The 20,342-nt window shown below is 38.2% G+C and overlaps 1 protein-coding gene across 1 annotated transcript in view; it reads right to left on the bottom strand.

Annotated features, from left to right (window-relative positions):
* Nucleotides 1-13,475: 13,475 nt before the first annotated feature.
* Nucleotides 13,476-20,342, bottom strand: part of LPCAT1 (lysophosphatidylcholine acyltransferase 1) — a 51,725-nt gene continuing 44,858 nt past the window's right edge. Inside the window, exons 13-14 of the mRNA XM_087721946.1 lie at nt 16,262-16,400; nt 13,476-14,220 (exon numbers count right to left, since the gene is read on the bottom strand). Coding sequence (XP_087578072.1) covers nt 14,045-14,220; nt 16,262-16,400 — 315 coding nt within the window. The 3' untranslated portion in view covers nt 13,476-14,044. The remainder of the gene's footprint in view (nt 14,221-16,261; nt 16,401-20,342) is intronic.

Here is a 20,342-nt window from a genome sequence, read left to right as displayed (position 1 = left end):
GAGCGGACGGGCGCGGGGAGCGCTGGGAAACGTAGTCTCTTAGGCTGCAGTGGTCTCCAACCGTGGCAACTTTAAGACTTGTGGACTTCAAGTCCCAGAGTTCCTCGGCCGAGGAACTCTGGGAGTTGAAGTCCACAGGTCTTAAAGTTGCACTACTGTCTTAAAGCAGTGTTTCTCAACCTTGGCAACTTGAAGATGACTGGACTTCAACTCCCATAATTCCCCAGCCAGCGAATGCTGGCTGGGGAATTCTGGGAGTTGAAGTCCAGACATCTTCAAGTTGCCAAGGTTGAGAAACACTGTCTTAAAGGACCATGGCATCCCCCGGGCGAGCGTTTGAAGGAACCAGCCTTCAACTCTGGGAGTTAAAAGTCCACAGGTCTTAAAGTTGCCAAGGTTGGAGACCACTGTCTTAGAGGTGTTGAAAGAAATGTCCTTCTGGGTTCGGCTCCAAGTGGGGAAAAAGACACTGGAGACATGGAGGCTGCTTGGAAAGATGGTTTATTGTTGGATGGGGCCACATGGCTTGAGCCCTGAACAGAAAAGGGGATCACATGCTTCAATGTTGGTGGAGAAGAAGAGAAGGGCTGAGGGAGGGGCCTGGTAGGCTTTTTATAACCTGTTCAGTCCCACCTCTCTGTTTCCTGTTCCTGTGTAAGAAATGTATTCTGATTGGTTGTCAGACTCCCACGGGGCCATGCAGGGGCAACACTCTAGGCTGAGTTTTGAATCCGGGTTTGGTTGAGTTCTCAGATGCCATGTGGGGAGTTGGGGGCCAATATTATCATGCTTTCCTGTAGCTGAAGTGGAGAAGTCTTTGTTATGTAAAGTGGACTAGCTTGGCCTTCTTAATGGCCCATTGACCAAGTGGGAATGGGCAGGAAGCTACAGGCAGATATTCTTTTAAAACAGGTTTCTTCCTTTTCTTTTCCCATCCAGAGAACTATTCTGCCTTTTCAATATTTCCTAGGATATTTCATTTTTCTGGGAGAGGGCTGGGTGATAACTTCCCACAGAGGACAATGGCATCCCCCGGGCGAGCTTTTGAAGGAACCAGCCTGCAACACCAGCGTTCCCACAGGCGGTCCGCGTTCTCGCCTCGCTCCGAACCTTAATTTGACAACTCTGGAGTGTGCATGCTTTACATGCCAGAAAGGATCCTTGGAATAATTTTTTTTAAAAAATGACAGCCTGGAAGTTATAAAATATTTGACCGCTTTTAAAATCGACTGTTTTAAACGAGTCGTGCCCCCCCCCGCCCCAGCCATATAAAAAGGTAAAAGTTCCCCTTGAACATATATGTGCTAGTCATTCCCGACTCTAGGGGGCGGTGCTCATCTCCCATTTCAAAGCCGAAGAGCCAGCGATGGCCGGCATGACTAAACGCCGAAGGCATAAGCTTAGCCACTGTAGCCACCACGTGCCATCCAAGCCAATTAAAACGGCAGATCTTTTTGGAATGCTTCCCACAAGAAAGTTGGAAATACTATAGTACAGGGAAATATTATTTTCAGCCTAGATCTAGTAGCTCTACTTAAAAGGGGGTATTTCCATTTATTTTTAGTTTTCTATGGTGTGCTGAGTATAAATCTGAACTCATATCTTGAGTCAGGAAGAAGGGTTTTAGTATGAGCTGAAGTTGGGGTCTCAACACATGTTCAAAAGCAGTTGTGTGTGTTGTGTGTCTCAGGTAGTGCTTCAGTCAAGCTTTGTGCTTTACCATGCTATCCTAACCATTGTAGGAAGTTATCACCCAGCCCTCTCCCAAAAAATGAAATATCCTAGGAAATATTGAAAAGGCAGAATATTTCTCTGGATGTGAAAAGAAATAAACATGTTTTAAGAGACAGAATATCTGCCTGTAGCTTCCTGCCCATCCCCACTTTGTCAATGGGCCATTAAGAAGGCCAAGCTAGTCCACTTTACATAATAAAGGCTTCTCCACTTCAGCTCCAGGGGGGATGGGATTAAAGCATGATAATATTGGCCCTTTACCCAACTCACCACATGGCATCTGAGAAATCAACCAAACCTGGATTCAAAACACAGCCTAGAGAGTTGCCCCTGCATGGCTCCATGGGAGTCTGACAACCAATCAGAATACATTTCTTACACAGGAACAGGAAACAGAGAGGTGGGACTGAACAGGTTATAAAAAGCCTAGCAATCCCCTCCCTCAGCCCTTCTCTTCTTCTCCACCAACATTGAAGCATGTGATCACCTTTTCTGTTCAGGGCTCAAGCCATGTGGTCCTGTCCACCAATAAACCATCTTTCCAAGCAGCCTCCGTGTCTCCAGTGTCTTTTCCCCCACTTGGAGCCGAACCCAGAAGGGCATTTCTTTCGTCACCATAAAATTGATATAGTGGGTTGATAATTGTATTGGACATGCTAATATCCTGACCTAAACCTTACGTATCTTAACATGAAGCAGAACAGCTCAAAGAGGGCAGTGTTAGCTGTTGAGAGGTGAGCAGTCAATGTAGGAGTTGTTGTAGTTTTTTTTTAAAGGTCCTATTTAGCAACTGTAGGTTCACCCTCACCACGAGCATGTAGTGGCATACCTTATTTCTAAAATCCAATTGGTGACTTGTGTTTAAATATAATATAAATATTTTGACTTATGTGTAAACTTATTTAGGATGAATCAGTTATTAGCCTTTGATATGTCTAGCTGTGTGTTCTGACCTTCCTCGTCCTACTCCAAAGCACACCGAGACAAAGATACTTCAAGGATTTATTAACATACAGACAAGACCTTGGCAGCAATCCAGCAGTCCAGATGTTGGCAGCAATCCAGCACAGACTAACCTTGGCAGCAATCTAGCCTGCCAAGCTAGCCACGAGTTCTCCAGCTCTAGTGAATACGTTGACTCCTGCAAAAGGCTGTGTGCACAATCATTTCTTTTATAGTCTTGAGAGGAGCCTAATTACCACCAGCTGAGTGCAATTACCTCCTGCAACTGCGTAACTGTTCCTTACGCCTATTAGCTCTCCATTGCTGGGCATCCAGGAACAACTCCCTTGTCTCCTCCCCACTGCTCCAATGCATGACGTCACAATCACACTCCCTTGTCTCCTCCCTACTGGTCCAAGGACCAGGTGCCTCCTGGTGGCCAACCAGCCTCTCTGCGCCCTGCTCGGAGTCGGAACCCTGTCCAGGGTCCTCCACATCTTCCAGAACCAACTCATAGGGCCCCTCGCTGTTGGAGTCTGGTGGCAGCTCCAACTGCTCCTGCTGGGCCACAACAGCTGTGTATACACAAAGCTGAGTCAGAAACCCTAAGTAGTACACATTTTCCATTTTGCAATTCCCTGGTTATGTGCTATGCTTTAAGGCAGTGGCTCTCAACCTTTCCAATGCCGTGACCCTTTAATACAGGTTCCTCATGTTGTGGTAACCCCCAACCATCAAATTGGTGTCTTGGTTCCTAAGACCATCGAAAATATGTGTTTTCCGATGGTCTTAGGCGACCCCTGTGAAAGGGTCATTCGACCCCCAAAAGGGTCCCGACCCACAGGTTGAGAACCGCTGTTTTAAGGTGATCTGCAGCAAGTATATTTTGGGTTTGTGCAAAAAAATAATAATGCTATAATTTAATTTGTGACAAGTATAGGTTGCAAGGTCCACTAGTGAGGTGTGCAACGGTGGTGCGTGTGTTTAATAACAGTTGTTTTGGTTCTGTATATTTTGTAAATGCAGCTTTTAAGACAACCAAAAATGATAAATGTGTCAGGATTCCCAACTCTTAATACATGCCAATATTAAGAGATTACTTCAAGATTACAAGCAATTTACTTACCCACCCATCTGTTATAATGTTGAAATCAGACAGCTGTTATTTGCATTTTAAAATAATCTTAATTTAAATGTGAAAATCCCAAAATTTAGTTTGGGCTTAGATAAGATTTCAACACACTTCCAACTTCTTATGTAATTTCTTGGCCTTTGGGGTTGGTTTTTAGTTTAGATTTGCAATTGAAACAATGTTGAAAATTAGTTGAATAATCATTTATACCAATTAATAGTTTATTGATTATAACTGTAAAAAAAACCCTATCCTTTCAATATTTCATTTCAGCCTATTTGTTTTTTTCTTGTATTTTCTTGCAATTTTACAGAAATTAAAGATTTTTTTATTTTATAATCTGGTGGTTCATATTTCAAAATTATGAATTTTATAGTATGAAGAAATACGCCAAAACTACAAAATATTTTTCCCATTCTTTTAATTTGTATTCACATTCAAAATTAAGTTTACCAGAATCCAGTCAAATTAAAAAAAAACCAACAGGGTAATAAAATGCCCAGTGATGCCACAATGCATAATTAAAATCTTGAAAAGACCTAATTCTTATAAACAAACACAAAATTTATTTTAAGGAAATAAGTGTCTCACAATGGTAAACCATAAAAGCCATGATTATTTCGTTCCTTGGCATGGTTCAGTTCATAGCGTTTTACAATTAAAAACAAAGACACATAATTCTACTCACTTGACAGTTACAAAAAAAAAAATTGCTCAAAGTGAGGTATTCCCTTTAGGAAATCACTGAAGAGTGCCGATACCAGATATAGTCAGACTGTATAAACTTAAAAGACACGGTACAAAAAAGAGGAATTATTTGAAAGGTTACTTCCGTAAAGACAATGAAGTGAAGTATTTCAGCTTTGAAACGTGACCATACTTTTAATTCTGGATTGCACTGCAATGCCAACATGACATCATTAGCAACAGCTGATACATGGTGCTTCATCCCAAACATTTGCTAACATAGCAAGTCCAGGGACATATTTTCCTATTTGGACTGTGGTTAATGATGTTTCTTATATAATAAAAACAATGTCTATATACATGTGCAAACCAGAAACTCAGCAAAAAAATAACCATTTGTATCAGAAATGCACTGATCAGGATTCTTCATATAATCATACAACGAATGCAAAGATACGTTACTGCAACTGTCCCCCAAATCATTTTATTTTTAAATAAAGGACTTCAGCAGTATTGACTGTCATACGGCATTTAACATGTTTGATTCTAACCTGTTAGATCTCCTGTCGGATGTTACAGTTAATAGCTACTGCCATAGTAGCAACGGTTATTGGTCCAAATGTAAATTTACAGAAAAATTCTAAACATACCAATTCATGAAACTTACTGAGAGTTAAGAGGATATTGGACTGAATCCTTACTTGCCTTCAAGCAGTGATCCAAATTAGGTACAGCGCATTGGTGGGTTCTGGATCCCGCTCCAACCGGTACAGTAGCATCCAAATGGATGCGCGCAACACACACATCTGTCTTAGCGCCTCCGTGAGCCTTCAGCTGCTCAGTGGAGCATCGCGCAGGTGCTGTATGCGCCATGCGTGTGCGCGTAAGCGCTGAAGCCTTAAAAGACCGGTAAGGAGCTTGGGCAGGTGGGTGGGTCCTCTGGAGCACTGTACTGGAACGGTATCCAGTGCTCTGGGCAGGCTCCGGTATGCCCATACCGGGGCGTACCGCCTGCAACCCACCACTGGTACAGCGGTAACAAAGTAATTTCAAAGTGTTTCAAGAGAAATTACTGATTTTAATTTTTTTTTAAATCTATAAATTTGGTTATTCTAGATGTAAATGAGCCACTACATATTGATCTTGTCACAATTTAAAAGGGGTGTGTAACTCTGTAATGAATCAAAGTTTTATGCTGCTCCCAAACCACATTTCTCTCTATAATGAATATCATATGCATTATACAAAAACATGTAAAAGGTTCCCTTTACAATGAACTAAGCTGCTTTAATTTGGAAGTTACAAAGGGTTGTAAACAAATCTGTAAGACATTTGGGGTACAAAAAGAATTGCCTATGTATATCTCCTAAATTATAAATTCCATGATAAGATTGTTACGAATTTATTGTGTAATCATTACTTACAGTAATGGGCATTATTCTCCTAAAGGTATCATAGAAAGAAATAGTCAATAGAGGACATTTTTAATGAATGATAAGATTAAACATATTGTAGCCCCATTACTTGGGCAATCCCATCAATATAAGACAATTTTGTTTTTTGAGTTGGAAAATTCAAAAGGTGCTGACTTCTTTTATATCTATGAAATTGCCACAAATAGTTTTTATACAAGGATATTTAAAACCTTATGTAGTAGAGGAGCTACAAAGCATTAGGGAAATTATATGGATAATCCATACTGAACAAGAAACTTGTACAAGTGGATTCATTTGAACTCTGAACTGGAGGAAACAATTACTCCTCCAGACAGTTAATGGAGTTGACGTTAGGAAAAAGGCTGGTTCTAGATGATGAATAATCCCATGAGTGTTTTTGTATTACACCACCTGGATGGATTGCAGCCCCCAAGATAGGATTGATTGGTTAATACTCAGAAGACAAAAAAACCCACTAAATTCAATAGGGGATTGAGTTAGACTTAAATTGTGATAATCTTTCCAACAAGGGCTCCTAATAGCAAAGCCATGAAATCAATGTTTTGCAATAAACTGAATATATACTAGCATTCTGCCTTACATTCTAGTTGGTGAGATGCAAAGAACTGTATCAAGCCACTAGATTAGAAATCTGACTCCAGAGTGGTGTGAGAGAGTTTAGGGAGACTTTTTTCCTGGTAGTGTCAAGAGTAGATCTTAGGGAGAAAATGGATATGAAAGGAAAGAAGTGAAAGAATTGAAGAGAAAAGTACAGTGACTGTAGGGGGGTGGGGGGAATTATGAAAAATAATTAAAAAATAAATTGATCTCCAACATAATTTTTTGAAATACATTTCAGGAAAGTAGAAACTGCTTGGAACTGAATGAATTGGGCTTATGGAATGCAACAAGTGTATAGAGTTACAATAGTGGGAAATATGTAAAAGGGATATTTGGTCAAATGATACTGAGAGGCAGCTGTGATGTAATTTTTTTGAACAGATTTTTGCTAGAAGAATTAGGGTATATTTTCTTGTGACTACCGCACAAGGCTAACATCATCAGAATTAAGGGAGTTTTTTTAAAAACAAAGTGAGCTTCATTTATCAGATTTATCTGACACTTATCATCTAACAAGTAGGCTGGTAGGAATCTCTGTAAAATTGTGGCATTTCATCATACAGATAATTTGCAATGAAAAGTGCATCTCTGAGGATTATAACTCGTGTTCAAAACCTTGTTTCCTATCCATGCCCTTGGTTTTTGCTGAAAGTGACAACTGGAATAAGATACCTCCACTACAACAGAATTGGGAGATGGATATTTTAATCATATTTGGTAACCCCCTCCAAATCTACATAAAATTCAAGAGTTGAGGAACATTTGAAGACGTAATTCCAGTCTGTGAGTATGGAGAAAATTCTGGCATTTCATCATAACATCATACAAGTGGATTTATTTGAACTCTGAACTGGAGGAAACAATTACTCCTCCAGACAGTTAATGGAGTTGACGTTAGGAAAAAGGCTGGTTCTAGATGATGAATAATCCCATGAGTGTTTTTGTATTACACCACCTGGATGGATTGCAGCCCCCGATACAATTGATTGGTTAATATTCAGAAGACAAAAAACCCACTAAATTCAATAGGGGATTGAGTTAGACTTAAATTGTGATAATCTTTCCAACAAGGGCTCCTAATAGCAAAGCCATAAAATCAATGTTTTGCAATAAACTGAATATATACTAGCATTCTGCCTTACATTCTAGTTGGTGAGATGCAAACAACTGTATCAAGCCACTAGATTAGAAATCTGACTCCAGAGTGGTGTGAGAGAGTTTAGGGAGACTTTTTTCCTGGTAGTGTCAAGAGTAGATCTTAGGGAGAAAATGGATATGAAAGGAAAGAAGTGAAAGAATTGAAAAGTACAGTGACTGTAGGGGAGAAAAAGTTATGAAAAATAATTAAAAAATAAATTGGTCTCCAACATAATTTTCTGAAATACATTTCAGGAAAGTAGAAACTGTTTGGAACTGAATGAATTGGGCTTATGGAATGCAACAAGTGTGTAGAGTTACAATAGTGGGAAATATGTAAAAGGGATATTTGGCCAAATGATACTGAGAGGCAGCTGTGATCTAATTTTTTTGAACAGATTTTTGCTAGTAGAATTAGGGTATATTTCCTTGTGACTACCACACAAGGCTAACATCATCAGAATTAAGGGAGTTTTTTTAAAAACAAAGTGAGCTTCATTTATCAGATTTATCTGATACTTATCATCTAACAAGTAGGCTGGTAGGAATCTCTGTAAAATTGTGGCATTTCATCATACAGATAATTTGCAATGAAAAGTGCATCTCTGAGGATTATAACTCGTGTTCAAAACCTTGTTTCTTATCCATGCCCTTGATTTTTGCCGAGTGACAACTGGAATAAGATACCTCCACTACAACAGAATTGGGAGATGGATATTTTAATCATATTTGGTAATCCCCCTCAAATCTATATAAAATTCAAGAGTTGAGGAACATTTGAAGATGTAATTCCAGTCTGTGAGTATGGAGAAGTTAGTTACATTCAATCTAAAGCCATGGACAATTAAAATGTCAGATGTTAGTTCTGTTTTGAAGGAGCAATATCCTAAGAACATAAAGCTATTGTATGAGGGAAACAGCATTGAAAGGTGACAATAATATACTAAAAAATCAGTAGTTTTAATAAGATTGGAAGAGTGATCAAAATTAAAGGAAAGCTGATGCCATAATACCCAATTTTAACTTCTGGAACATGCTGAGAAAACATGGAACTGATGGAAAGGAGAAAGAGGTATTCCCCCAAAGGAACGTGTTCATAAGATATCTAAGCTTTGATCTTGACTATCCTGAGGTAGGAGAGGGGTCTTCATTCCAAATTTCTCTATTGTAAAAGAGTAATATGGAAAGCTATTAATACACTCTTCCTCGGATACTTAGTTTTAGGATTGAGGAAGACCAGGAAGGATTTATGTGGCTCGGACAGGTGAATCTAGCAATGGTAGGAAGAAGGAAGCAGGCATGGAAAAGAACTGTAGGTAGAATCTCTACAGCACCCTGATTTTTTTTTCCTCCTAGTTTTGTCCTGCTCACTTTTAAGTGGGGCAGATTTTTAGGAAGGCTTTGTCAATTTAATGAGCAATTCCTCTGAACAAGTAGCAATACAATAGAAGCTTGGTATTTCCTATGAAAGAGAGACTGCAATCAAAGAGGGAATGGGGTGTTTAGACAGTTTCTGGGGCACAATAGGTTTTAAGCGTGACCCGTCAAAACCACGCTCGACTAAACCGCGCCCGATTAAACCGCGTCGCTGACGTCATCAACAGGGCGACAACAGCCAGCGCGGAGAAAGAAGGGCGCTTTAAATAGTGCTTTGAAAGCAAGCCAATCCAACAAGGTAAGGGTTAGGTTTAGGGTTAGGGTTAGGATTAGGTTAAAGGTTAGGTTAAGGGTTAGGTTTAGGGGTTAATTTTAGGTTTAGGGTTTACAGCGTGCTTCTGTCTCCGCGCTGTTGTCGCCCTGTTGATGACGTCAGGGGCGCGGTTTAGTCGAGCACGGTTTAGTCGAGCGCGGTTTTGTGGGTGAACCGGTTTTAAGTGGAGGACGAAATGCCATAATCTGCCATCCATATGCTTGTTCTCAAGGAAAATTCACAACCAAGACAAATGATTATCCTGAATCTGTCCGTTTGGCAATATTTACTGTTTACTGTATCACCTTTCCCAAGATACAAAAAAAAATATTGATCTGAAGAGTGAATTTTCCTTCTACAACAAATTGTGGAATAGGATCTTCATGATCAAAGAGAGATACTGAAAAGTCTGTGCATGAGGGGGACAATAACATTTTGCACATGCTCGTCGCAAGGCAAAATAGAAATGGGAATACTAAATGGAAACAGAAAAGTACTTGGGGTTCAGAGAAAAATCTGGGAGAGAAGCTAATTACTGTGGTTACAAAAATGTAATAAGAGGAATTAGTGTGGATCTAGTGATGTGCGATGCTGCAGAAAAAAAACGGGATTCCTTTTTGAAATTTTATATCTCTTGGCTGCTTGGACAGGGTCTGCACGGATGCCTAACCCATAATATAAATCACAGAGAGAATGCAATAAAACATCCCATATGGTGGAAAGCTTTCTGTGCCTTAATAGGAATCAACGGGACGAGGAAGCAGAATGCAATCCCGATATTTATATCTCACTGTTAGTTGACTGTGAAGTAGATGATAGTTGTTCTCTGAATTTCTCTTCAGATAATTGAGCTGGCACAAGTCCTGGGCCTTGGCATATTATTTTGTTTTTTCAAGGCCTTTGGTAAAATAGAGAAACAAGAATAATAATACAAAATTTAGCAAGGGGATATCTTTTCTATCAGCCTTTTTGCTTTCCTACCATGGAACCTGATTCTTTGAGTATATAATAAAGCATTCTGATAAACTTTGTAGCTCTCTCTACTGGAAATTCCTCAAGCAAAACTTTCCTACATAATGCCTTCCCATTAATTCTGCTTACCACAGATTTTAAAAATTTAAGAGTTCCTCAAGGTAAAAGGAGCTGCATTTCCTATTTAACTGTACTACTGTAGAATTCTTTCTTACATATAAGGAAGTGATGCTGGTGATAAATGTGGTGGCCTTCGTGAATTGCAAATGAGGCCTTTGACAAGATGTTATTAAGTTATGGGTTCCTATAGGTCAGCTAGCTAGGCCCAATTATTAGATCAATAATTTTGTTTTATCTGTCCCACCTAACAGCATTATCTATACCAGAGTATTTCTTTATCTTCCTCTTTCCTTTCTTGAAATTGGATCACACTGCTTTGGCAAGTTAAGAATCAACAACCAGAATCAACAATATATTCACTAGTAAGAGAAATGATTGAGAATAATGTATTACCACTATTTTCAAGATGAATGGAATTCTGAGATTGAGGTTTCTTTAAAATCAGTATTTTGGTTTTAAGGAAAAACAGCATTTTCAATTACTGATACTTTGCAGAAACTGGTTTAACTCACTGAACAGAAGGGAGGCAGGACCAGACTTATAGATGTATTAGATTACTTCAGCTAAGAATCATTTATGCAAACAATCATCCATATCATCACAAAACTGTAATCTAGTTTGGCAAAGTGGGTAAAACAAAAGAATAAGCATCATTTTGTGGCTAAGTCCACAGTAATACTATTGAACACAGCCTTCATCTGCATTATCCTTATCCAATTTTACCCAAATAGTTTTAAAATAGAAGATATTATATATTTCAAATTCTAAATAGATTTCAGCTTTGAAAATCTCTTGAGGAGGACTTGGTTTTTTAAAAACCTCCTTCTCTATATGCTCTTCAAAAAAAGCATTATTAGCAAAATAAAAGCAACTTGATAGCAAGAGATCCATTCTTGCTACTATATGTAAAAACCTTTTATGTTTTGAAACATTATGAAAACAAGCCACCCCTACATTAACATAGAAATGATAGCAGGAAATATAAAAATGTTGTGGCAATTACTTGCACAGTAGGACTCTATATTAATATAGTCATTATCCCACAGTCAGTCTAAAAATCTATCAAAAGCTGCTCCCACTAAAAGTAGAAAGCCTGAAGTGATCACAGCAGCTCTATCAACCTAAAAGGAAAAAAAAAAATTCTTTGGTCCCAAACTTGAAATATACTAACCTACTAATTTCAAAAAAGCTTTTTGCACAGATATTCAGATTTAAAAGAGGCAGTACTATCTTTATGCCAATTAATAGACTATTATGACTAAACAGAACAGGCATATAAATAAATCAGCAACCTTATTTCTTTAGAATATTTATTTAGTTTACTTGGAAGGAAAAAGCTGCTTTTGAATTTTGAAAAAACTACATCTTCAAATGTTCCTCAACTCTTGAAAAACCAAACTGCCAGAAGAGCTGTAATAAAACATGTCTCAAAACAGAATTAGTTTTTAAAAAAAATATTTTTTTTAAATTCTCCTTTATGTATGTGTGAGATATACTGTATATTGATGGTTTTTTTTTTACTTCAATTAATCTATAATTATATTAAAATCTAAATTTAGTTATTGCACCAAATTAAATGCTTGCATTAAAATGTTTTTGTGGATGTACATGTATAGAATAATCATTTATAATGGAAGCATCCAGAGTAGAAGCAAAGTATTTTGTGGCTTAGAGATTAGAGAATTGCCTTGGTAAAAGATTGTGATCGAATTCCAGGGAAATAAATAGAATTAGTGGGAAGAATAAATAGTGATAAATGTATCCCACAGACTAGATTAAGAGGGAAGGAAAATATGTTTTTTAGGACTAGATGAAAGCAATGTATATGTATTTTCTAGGATTTCGTAAACATATGAGCACATTTTAAAAAAATTATGTAATCTAAAAAGTTATTCAAAATTATATGATCCTATTGGTTATGGAACAAAAGAGATTCATAATTAAAATGTAATAAGCCAGTAAGCCAGCTTTTATGTAAAGTTGTAGTAAACAGTATTAACATTAGTGTCTTGAGAGAACCAGATCACTAGGTTTTCACCATACATAACTAGTGCAAAGTAACTTGAATTCAAGATCTTTTTAGCGTAAAATGCTTCATTTTGAGTTTGAAACAGTTGTTCTGACTCTGAAACAGGCCATCCTGACCTTATCACACTTCCGTTTTGAGACTGAAATTCATTTCTAGAATAGCTGAACAGCCCACTTCGAAACTGAAACAACTGTTTCATATTAAAACATTTTGCAAACCTGTAATTTTCTCAGTGAAAAGTAGTTACAAAGTCAGGAATTATATTTAAAAAAATCAGATTTAGTACCAAAAAAAAAATCTTTTCAGTCAAAATCATATAGCTAAAACTGGTAACCTGTAATAAACTATATGGTAATTATTGGCAATTTATAATGCAGCAGGTTTATTTTATGCCTGTTCGATTGAAGATTTTGTTCTGTGCAAAAAGCCATTGAAACTGCTTTTTAAATGACCCTTTATCATTGCCTAGAACACTCAAATGCAGCAGTGACAGAGAAGACAGGGAAATAGCAAGGCTGTGTGTATTCCATGATCCACCCAGAAATATAGGAGTTCTAATTTAAGTGCAGATTTTGCTATCCTGAGAATTTTAAACTTTAAAAAGGCATGTTTCTAGTTCTTAAGGCTGAGAACGATCTGAATTTCCAATTGTCAGAGGCAGTGTTTCCATTTTTTTTTTGCATTTGTTCACCTTCCTTTACCCATAAGCCAATCAACATGAAATACAGAAATATTACCTAATTCATAGGATTGAGAGAGGGACTTTGGAATTCAGCTTTTCTGAAGTATAAAATCTGCGTTTCTGTGCTAAAATCTGGGTTTTTAGCACAAAATGCACACAATCCTTGATAACTCCCCTTATTCTTTTCGATATCAAGATGGATTTAAAAGTTCAAAAAAGGTCATTTTACTAGGAAACACAATAAAAACAATTCCCTAGGTAAAAATATTTTTGCATACTCCCCCCCCGCCCCCTTTAGCTACCTACTAGATTACAATGAAAAAGGTGAAACTTGAGCTTGCGGTCAATGTTGCCTCGTAAAAAAGGAAAGCAGAATCTGGCCGACAAAGAATTCCCTAAATAGGGATAACACTAATCACCGAAGTGCACTTGACACCATAGGAGCTACAGTATTTTTTTTTTCACATGCACACTTTGTAGGACAGTTTGTACATGAACTCAAACAATGAATATAAATATGCAAGCATCTTGTTTTTAAGTATACAAATTAAAAGTTTGTTTACATTCTTTACTTTCCAAGTTGCTGATGGAAAAAGTGATCTTTCCAATAGGAAGCCAAAGATGCTCATTAATGCAGTAAAATATTCATACACGCCTTTCTTTCTTTCTTTCTTTCTTTCTTTCTTTCTTTCTTTCTTTCTTTCTTTCTTTCTTTCTTTCTTTCTTTCTCTCTCTATTTCTTTCTCACACATCCACACATCCAGCCTTCTCACATACTTCAGGATATATAGTTGCGTGACTATGAAAAGCCCTAGATAGGACATACTCCTCTCACCACAAGAGGATGACGGAATTATTAATATTAATTCATTTTTTTCTGTAGGGAATTTCTTCTATTTTCAGTAATTTGCGGGCTGAAATCTGCACAGAATCCATTAGGAGCAGGAGTTTCCAAATAACTTTTAGACTCCATTTGATCAGGATAGAGGTACTCTTCAGCAAAGTTTGGGAACATTTCAGTAAAATAAAGGAAATCATCTAGAAATGGGGGAAAAAAAGACAGTTTCAATAATTATTTTAATTAATAGGTAGCTGTTTTTGCTGTATTATAAGTCATATTAAAAGTATTGTGTATAATTTAGTTGAATGGAAATTTAGTTATGCTTTATGTCTACTGAAATCAACGGCAACTAAGTTCACGGTGATTGATTGAACTGATTTCAGTAGGTTTTTGCATGGCTAAATTATGATTTATCTACCTTTAAGGAACATGTTTAAGGTGGGTTGTTAACAACAATTGTTTCGTATTATAGAATATTTGGAGCAATTCATCGTAGAGTGCATAATTATAACAGGGCCTTGTAGACAACATCATCATCATTCTGTAAGAATCAAAGTTAAAGAGCAACTAGTGTAATAGTACTTTTGAAACTATTTTTGTTTTCTATGGTGTACATTGTTTCTCAATACTGATCCACAATATCCTCTGAGAAGATACATATAGAAACAGCATTATCTCTCATCAAAGGCAGCTATTATTTCTACTGCTTATGAGATTTCAAATTTTCTCTTCTCGGACAGCTACTGCGTATCTCGAGTTAGATTATGCACCCCAAGATTACATTATAATTTGATGATTGCATGCTGCAGAAAAATGTGAAAAAAATATTAACAAACATTCAGCAATTATATATGTATTCACTGTTGTTTACCTTTCTAGCAAGAAATCCCAAGATGCTCAGAATTCCTTACAATGCAATTCAAAGTCCCAATTTCCGCATTTCACCCCTATCATGCTTAAATTAATTTTCAAAATCAGAGGGAAGGTAAAATAAGTCGTAAAAGAAATTAAAATATTTTCATTAAGAACAGAAAAAATAAATACTATCTACTTTTTCTGTACTAAATTAAAGACCAGAGTAGGTTTTTCTTTTATAGATAATATAGATTTCTGTATAGACCATATAATAAACTATTGTCAAAGAAGCATGGATATATGTTAATTGTTCCAGCAGGGACTAGAATGACTTGCAACGAAGGGAGATATAGAGCAATCTAGGAAATGTGGTACGATTGACTAGGAGTTATAGTACTGGTTTTGCAATATTAATTGTAGATTACATTACAGCACTGCCATAAATGATTCTCTCTCAAGAACACATCTTTATTTCATTGATATGGAATGTGGGCAATTAAAGGCAATGGGTAACACTGTCAAGTAGTTGCATTCCAAGGTGGGTTCCTACCAGTTCGCACCTATTCGGTAGAACCAGTTTGTCAAATCTACCGAACCAGTTAAAAGAAGTTCCACCAGTGGACCCGGAAAGCAGGCCACACCTACAGAAGAGGTTCCAAAATTTTTTGAAACCCACCACTGACCCTTGGATATGATTATTCTACACTATCATGCTCATATTTATAAAACTCAGTGCCTCTGTGAAAGGTAAGGATGACTACTGCGTTTGTGGTGCAATCAGAACATTGCGTGTGTTGAAGTTGTTTTAACGCAAACCAAAGATGCCTTTTAAAAAACAAGTTTACATCATATTCTTATGCAGGCCAGTGCTGTGTGTGAGATCATTTAAGGTGGTTCTGACAAGTGTCGTCGGCATCTTCATATCCGGTCACATGGGCGGCAAGCCACTCCCATCCGGTCACATGGGCAGAAAGCCACTTCCACAAAGGAGGCCACACCCACAGAGTACGTTCGAACAATTTTTGAAACCCACCACTGTTGCATTCCATCTTTTAATGTCAGCCAAAATGTAGTAAGGCTTCAATATGAATTACACCACAGAGCATGCAGCGCAGTATATTTTGTGGGTTATCTATTTATTTACATGTTTGGCATGAGCATAAATAAGCAACCCACAATCTATATAAACAAATAAGCAACTGCAGTCTCCAAATGCAATTATTGCAAAAGGAGGAATGAGTGTGGGATTGGCTGCTGGTCTATATTTAGAAGATTGCCTTGCCTGCTTTGATGGAGGCATTGTTTCCTCTGTTTGGCTTGTTTTCGTTTCCAGATGCCCTTTCTGATTTCCATACACAAAAATCTATTAAAAAAATGACTTACCATATGCAATTTCCCCTTTTTCTTTATCATCTATAGCTTTAAAAAGATTGGACACATTCAGGTCTGAAACTCCCATGGCGCTCTTCAGGATGGAAGTTAATTCTTGTTCTGTTATACCACCAGTTTCTGATTGATACATCTGTAAAATACAGACACCTATTATTTGATGTTCCAGAAAAGGACCATATTTATTACTAAATATGAGACACAAAATAAAATATTAAGTTTAATACCAGAAAACTATATAAGTTTCATTTTATTTCCAAATATGTAAGTTCTTTCTGCCCCTAGGTGGTGTGAAATTTTTCCTACCAATCAATATAAACTTCTAATTTTTTTAAGTGAAAATATGCACGTTATTTGCACTTAAAAAGGGCTGGTACTATTGACAAAGTACTGAGAGGCATCCCTTTTTATCCGTGACCCGACAAATGCGCGCATGTCAAAGGCGTGCTGACAAAACCACGGCGAGAAAAACGCAAGTTCAAAATAGCACCCACAACAGTGCGCCGACAAAAGCGTGATTACGGTTAAGGTAAGGTTTAGGGTTAGGTTTAGAGTTATGTTGTTTTTGGGTTGTTTTTTGAAGGCGCGCTTTTGTTGGCGCGCTGTTGTGGGTGCGATTTCGAAATCGTGGCTTTCTCGCCGCAGTTTTGTCGGTGCAGTTTTGTCGTGCGCGCATTTGTCGGTGAACCCTTTTTATCACGCTTCCCATAGAGAAGTATCTACAGCAGAGGTGTCAAACAGGCGGCCTGTGGGCTGGAAGCATCATGAATAGGACACGATCACCCGGGCTACGCAAAGGCAAAAAATGTCATGATACGTTATGTGACACGATCGAGTTTGATGCCCGTGAGCTAGACTGATGGAATAGAAACTGGAAATTGTTAGTCCAAATCTGCATTAGTTCTTAGTGAAGCATCAGACTACAGGGCCTTTCTCAAGCATATTTGAAGGTGGGCTGGGGGTTCCGTTCCCTTCATTCCCTTCCCAGCAGACAGGCAAACACCTGCCACTAGGATGGGGAGGAAGCCAGGAACTGCAAGAACAGCTGGAGACTGTCACGCAATGTTCCAAATGAGCATCACATGACTGCAGCTGCAAGCCAGCAGGGCTGAAGCAACCATAACTTCCCCAAATTTCATTCCCTCAGAAGTTATATGTCCCAGATTTTGGACACATTCAGTAAGCGAGCTCATCTGAAGTACCTTGTTTCAAAAATCATTGTCCTAAGAGGCATTTTGCTCAGTTAAAGATAAAAAGTTGGCTTTTCCAGCAAGCCAGCCTGGCCTGAACAAAACAAAACAAATTATTGATTACTGTTAATTTTAATTTTAATTCTTTTTTTAAAAAAAATATTGTCAATTTTAATTGGGTTTGGGATATCCTATTTAATCTCTTTTTAACTTTTGTATTATGTGTTTCTTTTAATGTTGTACGCCGCCCTGAGTCCTTGGGAGAAGGGCGGCATATAAATCGAATAAACCTAAACCTAACCTAAACCTAGTAATGTATAGATTAATGAAGCAATCAGGAAATTGCGCCTTAGTTACATGAAGAGTGGAACCAAAGAGAATCTACGTATGAAGAGGATAGGATCTATATGAATATTGTGGATCCTAAACATGGTATTGATATTGGACGGATAAATGAAGTATGTGGAAACTTCCCACTAGGAAATGGTAGCACTATGCATATTTAAACAGTAATTGTGGTGAAGTTGAGTGGGGAGCATTTAGGAATCTTGGCCTCAGAGAAGAAACTTTTTTTCAGGTTTTGTTAAAGATCTACAGAATCATGGCTGAGGATCAAGAATTGTGAGCCTTGAAAAATAAGGTGATGGAAGGGATAAGGATAACGACGTATATATAGATATCGGTATAACATAAGGAAACTGGATGTAAACTTTAAACAGTGATTTGGAAAGGAGGATTAGAAAATTTTGTTATTAAATATTATGGATGTTAGCAATAGCAGTTAGACTTATCTACCGCTTCATAGGGCTTTCAGCCCTCTCTAAGCGGTTTACAGAGTCAGCATATTGCCCCCAACAATCCGGGTCCTCATTTCACCCATCTCAGAAGGATGGAAGGCTGAGTCAACCTTGAGCCGGTGAGATTTGAACTGCCGAACTGCAGAGCTGCAGTCAGCTGAAGTAGCCTGCAGTGCTGCATTTAACCACTGTGCCACCTCGGCTCTATGTTTAGCTAGAATAGGACATAAGGATTTAGTGTTAGTGGAGGATTTTAGAAATAGTAATTGAAAGGCCAGTATGTAGTTATGTATTAAATTTTGGTATATTTTATGATGAAGGACGCTTAAACAATTATAGTCAAATGAAAATGGAGATGTAATGATGGTGACGTATAAATATTTGAGTTAAAATACTTAAGGTAATATGAATTATGTTTGTTGACTATGGAAGAGATGCATGTAAATCTTTCTGTAACCAACTGATACACTTTCTATAGTATGTAAAGAAGGATGCTGTATTTGTTTTAAATTAAAAATTAAAAAAAATATTTAAAAAAAGAAAAGAAAAATAAGGTGATGGAGTTGGACATTTCAAAGATGGTACCTATGGCATATCGCCAGTCACTGGAGATGAAGGAGAAGGAAAAGAGGTCAAAATTGGTGATCTGTTGCAGTCAGCCACTTCGGTGAATCAAAATTTTGAATTATGTAAGACATAAAATGCATTCAAACCTCCATAACTGATTTTCCTGGTGTCAAGAGCTCTCCAGGAGTCACTGGCAGTGCCAGTGTATTTGGCTTGGAATGAGAGGTGGGATATGTAATACAATAGAATATCAATGTTACTTCCATCAGCAGTACAGCAAAACCACCCATGCTCAAGTTCAGCAAGGAAGCATCTGGAACTAGCACTGCTTGATCAGCCTAAAGTCTGAAAAGGTAGTTTTGTTAAGGGTCAGAGCGTGAAACACTTTGTGATCTATAAAACTTTTAAGAAGCAGAGATCTGCCAATGAACACAAAGCCAATGGAGGTGGCACAAAGAATGTTCCAGTTGGTAGGAAGCTTACTTTCACAGTGTGTATATTCTCCCACTCCCTCTCAAAAGACAGGACCTGAGGTCATTGGCTAAGAGAACTTTGGCAAAACGTACCATATTGAAGTAAAAATGTTAGGAAAAAAAGAGATGCAACGGTAGTAGAAAGAAAAAGAGAAGACAAGATAGAAACCAATAAACAGGAAAACACGATCAAAAATGAACAAAAGGCAACAGAGATGGAGATTATTTCTCATTATGTGCTGCTAGAGAAACAAAAGAAGGAACTAATTTGTTTGATACATCTCTTCATAGTGTTATGCATTTAGGGAGTGCAATTCTGCCCCAGAGCTCAGCTTTAAAATATTGTGGACTGAAGATCCACAAAGCTGTTCTGACCCCCCTCGTCCTACACCAAAGCATGCAGAGACAAAGATACTTCAAGGATTTATTAACACACAGACAAGGCCTTGGCAGCAATCCAGCACAGTCCAGGCATTGGCAGCAATCCAGCACAGACTAACCTTGGCAGCAATCCAGCCTGCCAAGCTAGCCACGAGAGTTCTCCAGCTCTAGTGAATACGCTGACTCCTGCAACAGGCGTGTGCACAATCATTCCTTTTATAGTCTTGAGAGGAGCCTAATTACCACCAGCTGAGTGCAATTATCTCCTGTAACTGCGTAACTGTTCTTTACGCCTATTAGCTCTCCGTTGCCGGGCATCCAGGACCAACTCCCTTGTCTCCTCCCCACTGCTCCAATGCATGACGTCCGGATCACACTCCCTTGTCTCCTCCCCACTGGTTCAAGGCTCAGGCACCTCCTGGTGGCCAACCAGCCTCTCTGTGCCCTGCTCCGAGTCGGAACCCTGTCCAGGGACCTCCACATCCTCCAGCGCCGACTCATAGGGCCCCTCGCTGTCGGAGTCTGGTGGCAGCTCCAACGGCTCCTGCTGGGCCACAACACAAAGCCATGTGTGTCATGCAAAGGGGAAAAAAACCCTGGCCCATCTCAATTTTGCTTCCACAGACAAAAATGGCATCATATCTGTACAGTCCAGATTGCTGCTATG

This window comes from Thamnophis sirtalis, unplaced genomic scaffold, assembly GCF_051295495.1.
Source record: "Thamnophis sirtalis isolate CommonGarterSnake01/CBP01778 unplaced genomic scaffold, rThaSir2_p1.2 scaffold_8, whole genome shotgun sequence".
Classification (NCBI taxonomy): Eukaryota; Metazoa; Chordata; class Lepidosauria; order Squamata; family Natricidae; genus Thamnophis; species Thamnophis sirtalis.
The sequence above is the reverse complement of the archived record's forward strand: the minus strand, read 5'-3'. Positions and strand labels throughout refer to the sequence as shown.